General features: G+C 40.6%; 1 protein-coding gene across 2 annotated transcripts in view; it reads left to right on the top strand.

The window, feature by feature from the left end:
- The window catches only part of LOC138028361 (centrosomal protein of 295 kDa-like), a 17,510-nt gene that overhangs the window by 5,594 nt on the left and 1,916 nt on the right, over positions 1–10,000 (top strand). For both annotated transcript variants that reach the window (XM_068875864.1, XM_068875865.1), the window contains exons 9-23: positions 69–144; positions 304–322; positions 575–675; positions 785–841; positions 1,597–1,680; positions 1,823–1,906; positions 2,025–2,124; positions 3,305–3,382; positions 4,054–4,094; positions 4,273–4,405; positions 4,596–4,703; positions 4,979–5,033; positions 5,665–5,956; positions 7,632–7,892; positions 8,137–9,997. In XM_068875864.1, coding sequence (XP_068731965.1) covers positions 69–144; positions 304–322; positions 575–675; positions 785–841; positions 1,597–1,680; positions 1,823–1,906; positions 2,025–2,124; positions 3,305–3,382; positions 4,054–4,094; positions 4,273–4,405; positions 4,596–4,703; positions 4,979–5,033; positions 5,665–5,956; positions 7,632–7,892; positions 8,137–9,997 — 3,350 coding nt within the window. The remainder of the gene's footprint in view (positions 1–68; positions 145–303; positions 323–574; positions 676–784; positions 842–1,596; positions 1,681–1,822; positions 1,907–2,024; positions 2,125–3,304; positions 3,383–4,053; positions 4,095–4,272; positions 4,406–4,595; positions 4,704–4,978; positions 5,034–5,664; positions 5,957–7,631; positions 7,893–8,136; positions 9,998–10,000) is intronic.

Raw genomic sequence — 10,000 nt, forward strand, 5'->3', positions numbered from 1 at the left:
TAGCAGTTTTCACTTGAACAACCAAGTAAATTACGAGGCATTTGTAATGTTTTTTATTGTTTTTCTAGACAACAGGCTTTGGAAATTGAGCGACTTCGTGCAGCTAAAGTCGCTGCTCTTCCTCCTTCTGTGGATCCAGTTCAGGTTCAGTTCATGTTTAATTTATCTCAAAAACACTTGAGTAAAGTTTTGACAAAATCCAAATTTTGAAGAGTGCTTGATCAAGAAGTTAAATTAATAAAGCCATAAAAAAATAAATTGTATTTTTTAAACATCTATCAATTCTTTTTTTTTTCATTGTAGGACATTTTTTTGAAGAAAGGTATGTCAACCTTGAACAAATTATTGATAAATTGAAACCATTGCATTACAAACCTTCAGGTCATAATAGCTACCAGATAAATATCACAGTATTCTTATATTTCCTATTGGGATGCCTTTATAGAGAAAAATAACATTACAAAGAACATTCAATTACGGAAGGTGCTTAATTGAGGAAGGACATAGTACTTAAGTACCAGACGGGTTTAGTACAGTGTTGTATTGCAAATATGTCATTTTTATTTAAACACAGATTCTAGAAACTCAGAGCAGAAAAGTGCAGATGACTATGGAGCATCCCGATTTCATTTACATACTCTTGTTCAAGTGGAACGTGGTTTGGATTCACATCAGGTTAATTTACTTTCAAAGTCTTGCAACCATAAAGTATTAGTTCTTTGATAAAACCAGGGCTTTAAAAAGTACTGCCAAGCAAATTTTATTCTAGACTTTCACCTTTCAGGTGGATGCCAGAGAAGCTGCCAAAGATGAGGAAGAACGAATTCAAGTTATCATGGAAGTTAGTAAGATGCACTGATTTGCTCGAAACACTTATTAATAATACATTTGTGGGTTAATGGATGTTATGAAACAGTTAAGTATTACGAGTTGCAGTTATAATAATTAATTTAAATTATGAGTATAACCCTTTGACTGTCTTAAACGCCGGACAATTTTACTCGTCAAAGGGGAACCCCCAGGAGTCAATGGGTTAACCACACTGTAATAGTAAATGGTGCTCTTCATGCATTCTGATTGGTTAAATCAGAAGTGATTCATTGGCAAGTACTATTCAACTTAGAGCGCCAGTCAAGCTTCCTCTGAACACCAGAGTATCTTGAGAAAACCCTTGGAGCGGGTCTGACACCAAGAGAAATTCATCCATCTTCTGTTTTTGTCACAGACTAGAATTTGAACCCCTGGCCACATTAGTAGGAGGCAAGTTCTTGAAACACTGTTCCATCCCTTTTCCCCAACTACTCTGTTCCGAATCTCCAAAATTTCTCCACCTGCAGCTGGGTGTTTAAAAAAGAATCTTAGCAACTGTGATTGAGTGAGTGATACTGCTCGGTGAGGAATCCTGCAATAAACTAGCGACCTGTCTGATGGTGACTTATTAAAGTAAACAGTACTCTCATGTGCTGCATGATTTCAACAAACCATTACAGGCCATGCGGACGGATCCTATTGGCTAATAGGCAATTTAACCTTCACCTAAAATTTCCAATTTAAGACATATATTTTTTAAGAAATTGTATTAATTTTATTAATTAGGAAGTGCAACGGGACAAAGCAGAGCAAGTTGAGAAGGCTCGCCTCAGGCACAAGCATGCAGTGGCACAGTTGCAGTTGGAAGAGGCAAGCTTATCACTAGTGATCAACATCTGAATAGTCACTCATTTTGAAAGTCTTGAGCCTTTTTTTTGAATAGTTTACAGCTTATGTTGGAATAAAGTCACGAGGCATCATAGATTGAAATTGTGTTTTACATTTTTCTCAGGATCGCAAGAATCTCGTGGAAGAACTTGACCAGTTAGAGAGATGTGATCGTCAACGAAGACAGGATGCTGTCGCTAAGATTCCTGTAGGTATTCAGGGATTGCTGTATCTATTTTCATATTGATTCATTTTTGGGTTTTGCAAATACATTGTACATCTTTGTTGCAATTGAGAAATAAATTTCTAACAGAAAGTTATTTTAGGTTCGCATATTTCAGCCACCTCATAAAAGACTGGAAGATGCTGAAGACCGACAGAGAGACTTAGAGCAGGCATTTGAAGACATGTACATGATGCAAACAGGTAACTGAGATACTGTATAAAGCAGGAGCTTAAAGTATCCTGAACAATCCAGAGTAATAGTCAGAGGGGTCATACTCCAGACTGGAGTCATACCTTGTATGACTTTCCTCTGTCCTGTTTGTGCATAACTCATCCCACAGACTCCTGTCTACAATTAAGATCATATGTTCTTTAGTTTATTTGCCACTATATTGTTATTACTTGGTATTATTTCTTCAGCTTATTTCGGTATAAGTCAGAGTGTACTAATGGATTCAATAAAGCAAGGAATTTAAACCCATGTCTGCAACATCTCTGCTATCTGGACTGCTGATACACGTACTTTCAAGTTATTCAGCCCTATTGAAAACCTGCAAAATATAGACTTTGAAGGTCTTCTTCAAAGACCTGATAATGAACCTTTAAGTAATGTTTAACCCTTTCACCCCCGTGGGGTTCCCCATTGACAAGTAAAATCGTCTGGCGTTAGACAGAGTAAAATCTATAAGTGGCACTCTTGGGAGTGAAAGGGTTAATGGGGACAAAGGTTTTGAGTGAATCTAGCTGGTGTTAACCCTTTCACCCCCGTGGGGTTCACCATTGACGAGTAAAATTGTCTGGCGTTAGACAGAGTAAAATCTATAAGTGGCACTATTGGGAGTTAAAGGGTTAATGGGGACATAGTTTTTGAGTGAATCTAGCTGTTGTTAACCCTTTCAGCCCCGTGGGGTTCCCCATTGACGAGTAAAATTGTCTGGCGTTAGACAGAGTAAAATCTTTAAGTGGCACTCTTGGGAGTGAAAGGGTTAAAAAATGAGCACCACTGTTTTTAATCAGGTTTGATAGGCTGACAGGCTGTTTTGCTCATGAGTTTTTTCTTAAGCTTTCAAAAACTATATCCTCTCTATTAACCCATTGACACCCGGGAGTGGGACTTTTAAACAGATTTTACTGTCTGACGCCAGATGATTTTACTCGTCAACTGGGAGCGTTCTAGGGCGTTCCAGGTGTCAATGGGTTAATGAGTTTTTGAAAGAAGTTTAAAGTGCTCCATTGTTTTCTTCCAGGGTAGGTTCCATTACGATGGGAGAATTCTAATTTCGTCGTTGTTGCTGACTGTTGATCTTTGCCTGAGAATTAATTGCTAGTTGAAGTTTAGATACATGTTGTTCATGAATTTTATGTATCTGTGGTTCTTCAGGTTATATGGGTGATCTGGCAGTTGCTATTAAACCTCCTGAGAATTTAGATGTGGCATCCGAAGATAGCTTAAACTCAGGTGGGTGTTAGCTCACAGCAATCAACTGTTTCTGATGAGCTCTTTCTTATGTACAATAAGACTTGAATATGTCATGCTGTGTTTTAGTTTTGTCTGCTGTCTTGTGAAATAGTCTCTCAGTTGTATGCAATATTAACAAAGCCACCAATAATTATTTATCATGATAGCACTGAGAAGTAGGTGCTCAGAGTGTTTTTTTTCTGCTTTGTTTTGTTTTTCATCCCCCTCTTTTGTTTTTCCTCCTCCCTCTTTTCTTGTCCTTTTCCTCTTCGACTGCCCAATAATTGGTGCAATAGATGGTATGAGACGGCCATGTTGGTGTACAAAACAATAGCAAATTATGGCTCATGTTTTGCATTATAATAGAGTCAAATTCCCAAGAGACTTTTTTCTCTATTGTTCTGTAAACCAACATGGCCGCTGTGACGTCAGGTGAAAACCATCTATAGGTGCCTGCTCAACTTGGAGTCAAGTCATTTGGTTGATTTGTGGGAATTGCCACTGTGTCATGTCATATGTTTCTTTACATGGCTGGTGATTACTTAGGAGGCTTTTGGACTTACAGGTCTTGATGCAGGTATCACCTGGTGTAAGCATGAGTCTCTCCTTGCTTAGTAATAAACCAAACATGTAACCGTTTGGACAATAATCTTATTTTATTGCATTTTCAGGGAGTGGTAAAGGAGCTGAAGAACATGAAAGGGACACAGAGGTGTGTTGCATTGACCTAAAAAAAGTTGGCCTTAAATAGCCATTTGAACTATTGAAGTACATGCATGTATGATCATTTTTTCAGCAACAAATATGGATTTTATTTTTGATTTTCTTGGTCAATTCTGTACAATAGTCATGTATTTTTGTCCAGTCACTCACAGGTTATTGTTTTGTAGCCATTCCGTGAGATACCTGCTGACGTTATAGGTCCTAATGGAAGCACAGAAATACCAGAACGTGACAGTGATCAAGAAATGAAGCCTAAAGGAGCACACCTACACGACAAAGCTCCGAAGGCACCTTCTGAAGGTAGTGTGTAGTGATGCAAAGTATGAAGCAAGGCACTGAATGGGCCAGGAATATTGATCATGAATGGAAACCTGACACTTCATTACTTTAATAAAGTGTACCTGTTAGTGTACCTCTTACTATTTGATTACAGACTATACTGTAACGAGGTGCTCTAACTACAGGTCTGGTTTTTGTGGTTGTTTCACAGATCCACTACAACGCCTATTGCAAAAGATTGAGAGGCAACGTGACCAGTGGAAGAGTAGGCAGTCTGCAGCAGATGATACTCAAAGTCCAACTGCTGGAACAACAGAGGGTTAGGGAAATACTCTAAAACATGTGACAATAAAAACAGTGAGAGAAAAAAGTCGTAAGCAATAGGCCAGTTTTTTATTCCTTGTGGTTGCACTCATTCTCCGCTCCTTTTTATTAAGAGTTTTTTTCCTTTTATATAACATTCTGCACTTTCAATTAAGACGGAATTTGTGGCAAGTTTTTTTGACCTAATATAATGATACTTTATTTATTTTGGACCCATAGAGAAGGGATGTGATTCTCTCAATGCACTAAGAGAAGTTTTGTTTATAACAGGGCCTCCTCATAGTTTGCCATCAACACTGCCTCCATCAAGCAACCAAGAATACAGGTGCAATTTAATCTGTTTTCATACACTTTTGAAATGTTACTGGTATTTTGTCTATCCCCTTGACCTCTGGATATGGCACAGTACTTTGGCTTCATTGGCAGACCAGTATTACAAAGCCAATAGACCATTTCCGAGTTCATGTCTGCCTCCTCTTCAAAGCGAGTCTAAGTGCGAAGTTTTTCTTATGAAAACTAGTTTTCATTCATATGTAATGTAGAACTAATTACCATCACAAAAACTTTGCACTTAGACTCGCTTTGAAGAGGAGGCGGATATGAACTCGGAAATGGCCTCTTGCAAAAACATCTACTGACCCTGAACAACTCAGGGTAGTGGTCTGAGTAAGATTTGATCCCTTCAATTATGAGGCCTTATGAAGGGTCCTCGTTTGTATTTTAATTTCTTTCATCTCTTCACCCGCAATCCCAAGCTTACTATGTGCTTTTTTAGAAAATGCATAAATTATGCAATATAGCTGATGAAAATTGGCTTTCTAATGATCTCAAGATATTCCCACCACAGCTGGACAGAACTTATATGAAAGGCAAACCTTTCCATGGCAGTACTGGGTCCTTTCTGTCCAAAAAAAGTTAAGTTGCACCAATTTCACTCTCTTGCTTTCCTTTTACAGAGTTCCACACACAATTCCTTTCTCTACCTCTCCTGATAGCCTTCCAGAAGAGGATTCATCTGGACAGGAAGCAGCTGACGGCAGACATGAAATACGTGAAGTGTCAGAAGTACCACAAGTTGAGGGGAAATCAGACGACATAAAAAGACCACCCTTTGACAATGGACATACCCGTGGTGTTCAAGAAGGTGACATGGATGTACCTGACCAATCCCAGGGGAGCTTACGGACACTCTTTCATCCACTTGAAGCTGCGCAGAGGTCACATGCTACCTCACCTTCAGGAGTTGTTGTATGTATCTTTTTAGGGAGAGGAAATCCTGTTAACAACATTCATTAATTCCCCATCAGGCCCCAGTTGTTCAAACGATGGATAGCGTTATCCACTGGATAATTCACTATCCAATGGATAAGTCAATTGGTTTTGCTAGTGTTTATCTGCTGGATAGTGATTTATCGGCTGGATAGCGTTATCCATTGTTTGAACAACTGGGGCCTGTTGTATATGGGATTCTTCAAATGCTGGAAAGCAATCTTGGTTAAAGGTAAGAATCCCATCCCACCAACGCGTCGGCCAACACGTCGGCCAACGCGTCGGTCGACTGTCGGTCGACTGTTGGTCAACTGTCGGCCGACGCGTTGGCCGATGTTTAATCTTATAACCTATAAGATGCGTCGGTGGTGCGTCGGTGGCGCGTCGGTGGCGCGTCGGTGGCGTGTCGGTGACTCATTTGGGCCATATTGAATTGTTGAAAGCCTAAACCTATCTTTTTCAATGCATCGGTAATGTGTCGGCCGACGTGTCGGTAGTGTGTTGGTGGTGTGTCGACCAACGCGTAGGCTGACGTGTTGGCCGATGCGTCGGTGGGATTGGATTCTTTCCTTTTACCGCAATCCTCGGTACTACCCTTCATCTAACTTGGGGTAGAGAGCATAGTGAACTGGAGTTGTGTCTTATTAGGGTGGGAATTGAGAGCAGTGTGGGTTAGTGAACTGAAAAAATAATGATTTATCGGTTGAAATTGTCCAAAGTCATTCTCAGTGTCAGTACTTAATAATTACAAATTTAATATTACTGTATAAGTTAAGAGAATGACTTCATTGACAAGGAAAGAAAGTGCCACAATTTTCCAAACAAAACAAAACAATTTGGCAAACCCTGGTCCCTGGTCCTGATGCATTTGTACCAAGTCAACTCTTACCTCCATCATCACAGGAGAAGTGCAGTTTTTCAATGAGCATGCCAGTTACTGGACAGAAAACTGAGACAATTGAGCATAACAAAACAGCATTTTGTAACAGCACCAAATGCTGATTGACAGTTACAAGACCAAAGCAAAAATTTAAAAACGTTTGCTTTTAGCTTTAAGGATGTCAAAGACTTACCAGCACCTTTTCTTATCAGTCTGTTGGATATTGGGAAAAGAGAAATGGTTGTTTGAGAGATGGAAGCAATTGCCAGCCTTAAAGTGCCCCGAACATCAAAATATTACTTCATTTTAGCAAAAGTTAAATATCAAACATATATTTACCTCTGCAGCACGCAATGCCTGTCGGTTGAAGGTAGGCCTTTAATGTGCCTCATAAGGTTTGTAAGAGAAAGATGCTTGCAATCATTTGCAGTGACATGCATGGGCCTAGTCCTTTGATGATGTCATAAACTCCTTTGCATTAAGTTTTGAAAGAACTTTTGGCAAATTAATGTAAATTAGTTGTTGGCGTCATTGAAGGAATAGACCCAAAACTCTCACTAGCTCGGCCATAGGACAAATGAATGTCGGCTTTGTTACTCTCTTGTACCTCAATGGGCCTATTAAAAGTGAAATCTAGAGAAGCAAAGGTAAAATATATGTTAGACATTTAACTTTTGCAAAGGAAATACTTCGGGGTTAGGTGCACTTTTAAAGTATTGGCTGGAAAGCGTCGACATCCTTAGCCCTAAAAATTAAATGTTGAACTGATTTCAGCCCACAGTATGGCTTTCCCAACAAGAGGCACTACTAGAGCAAGAAAAACTCAAATTAAGACTACAACAACAAACTGTCCGGCAGCAACAATTAGAGCAAGAGCTTCAGCTTTATCAGAAACAGCTGTCTGGAATTTATGGACCTGCTGCAGTGCCCAAAGAATCCTTTAGACCTGGTTTGATTGCCACAGAAACAGAGTTCTTGGAGGAGTCATCACCTAGAAGAGGATCTTATGGTGGGGCATTACCTCAAGCAGAGTTTGTAAGTTAAACTCTCAAGGTTTTTGTTGTCACAAATCAGCAGTGCATAGCAAAGAAAAAGTGAAGCAACATGACTTCCACTTAAATATTCTTAACCACTTATCATTCATTTTATTTGTGAAAGTGCAAGGCAATGTCAAAGCAAAGAGCATGTTAAAAAAAACCCTTTTTCTCCTGGCCTCTCAGGCTTACAAAAAAGGGGCCATTTTCGGCAGTGCACTTTAAGTCATTTTTCTTTGTTTCAGGAAGTTAATGGCCCTGGAAAAACCTCAGATACCGTCCATCTGGGCACAGACTCTCATGAATCTTCAAGGGAAAGTTCTCCATTGATATCAGAGGCCCTGGAGTCATCAACAACTGGAAGTTTAACATCGGATGAAACAGAGAGACGGCTACCCTCAGAATTTCAACGCACCTTGGCAGCCGCTCAAGCTACTGCTGATAAAGCAGCTGAATTGAGGCAAAGAGAAAAGGTTGTTTTAAAGGAGCTAAGCAGAGTTGCGGAAAATGTACCATTTAATACCCACACCCATCCAGAAAGGGACTCACCTTCAGTCTCAACACCATCTACACTGTCACTCAGTGTGACACTGTCATCTGAACTCAGCACAACATCCACTATGTCACAAACTTCACAAACACGTCCAACACGTTTTTTCACTCGCCCTTTTCCATTTGCCTCACCACATCAGTCGCCTTTTGCTGATGTTGGAAACACTGGCACCATTAAACCCGTTTCATCCATGGTTCCAAAAACACCGTCATCAACAGCGTTTACTCAACCTTCTCCATTTTTCCCAGCCATATCTTACCAAGCTCCTCAGGTATCAGGTGACTCACATTCAACCTTGCATGTTAGGAGAACAATACACGAGGATTCTAAAAGTCCTCTAACTTCATTTCCATTTGATGGATCTGTAAAAGGCAATGTCACAGGAGTTTCACAGTCATCTGCTGTCCAACAGACGGATGCACAGTATCTCATAACTTCCAGCAGTCACACCACAGCAGCAACGCCGTTGGAAAGTATCCCAACTTATGCTTCCATTAGTAGACCAGCTGGTGTTCCAAAGAGCTCTGGTATTCTTCAGCAGTCCAGTACAGACTACTCACCTGGGTATGTGGATTCTTATCAGCAAAAGATCGAGGAAGAGCGGCAGCTCTTTGAAGATCAGAGAAACCGCATCCATCGATACAGTGACTTACCTAACAAACCTGATGAAGGCCCAAGACCAAAAACATACCTGGCCTCACAGAGCAATGTTCCTTCGGTAGAACCCTACAACGAAAGCACTTCACATGTACAAGAACTTCACAGGAGGGTACCTGCATATTTGGAAAAGAGTATGGAAGCGACTGGCTTGGAAAGAAATAAAGAGAATCACAGTCACATTGCGAATTCGGGAATGCTAACAAGAACGGCCAGGTTGTATAACATTTCAAAGAGGCTGGATGCATTTGAAAAGCCGCCAACTACCAGTGTAAACTCAACTGCTCTGCCTTCAATCGGTTTTGCTCCTAAGCCTGCATCAACAAGTGAGTTGAGGTTTGGTTCAAGTAGAGCACAGTACATGTCAATTCCACCGGAAACCATTGGTTTAGGTTCTGTGGGTAGCACTGGATCACCATTGTCTTCATTATCTGAACTGACTGAAATGATAACAAAATTAACATCCACTAGTGATGAGTCAGGAGAAAACTCTATCAAGAGTACATCTGTCAGGAGCCAGCCGTTAAAAAGCATTGCTCTTGAAAGAAATACTCAAACAGGCTCAGATGGTCAGTTGTCATTTAGTGGCTCGCTGGCGGGCTTGCCTGGCAGGGACCTTGTCAGGTCCTCATTGAATGGTCCCAGCCCTGTTGATCCCTTGGACATTCCACGGTCATACACCCCCACAAATACCGTTACCAACCTTGCTAATTCTCAGGCTCCAATGGTGAGTGTACCCGGGCCACGATGGACTAGGGGCTCAGATGGGCAGCCTTGGTATGTGCTTTCCCGATCAAGCACGTTGTCATCTGTTGGTGGATTGGTAGTTGAAGACAACACTCCCTTGCATGGCTATGCTGAAGATGATGTGTTCTCTGTTGACAGAGAGGAAAACAGTA

The sequence above is a fragment of the Montipora capricornis genome, chromosome 13 (assembly GCF_036669925.1).
Source record: "Montipora capricornis isolate CH-2021 chromosome 13, ASM3666992v2, whole genome shotgun sequence".
Taxonomy (NCBI): domain Eukaryota; kingdom Metazoa; phylum Cnidaria; class Anthozoa; order Scleractinia; family Acroporidae; genus Montipora; species Montipora capricornis.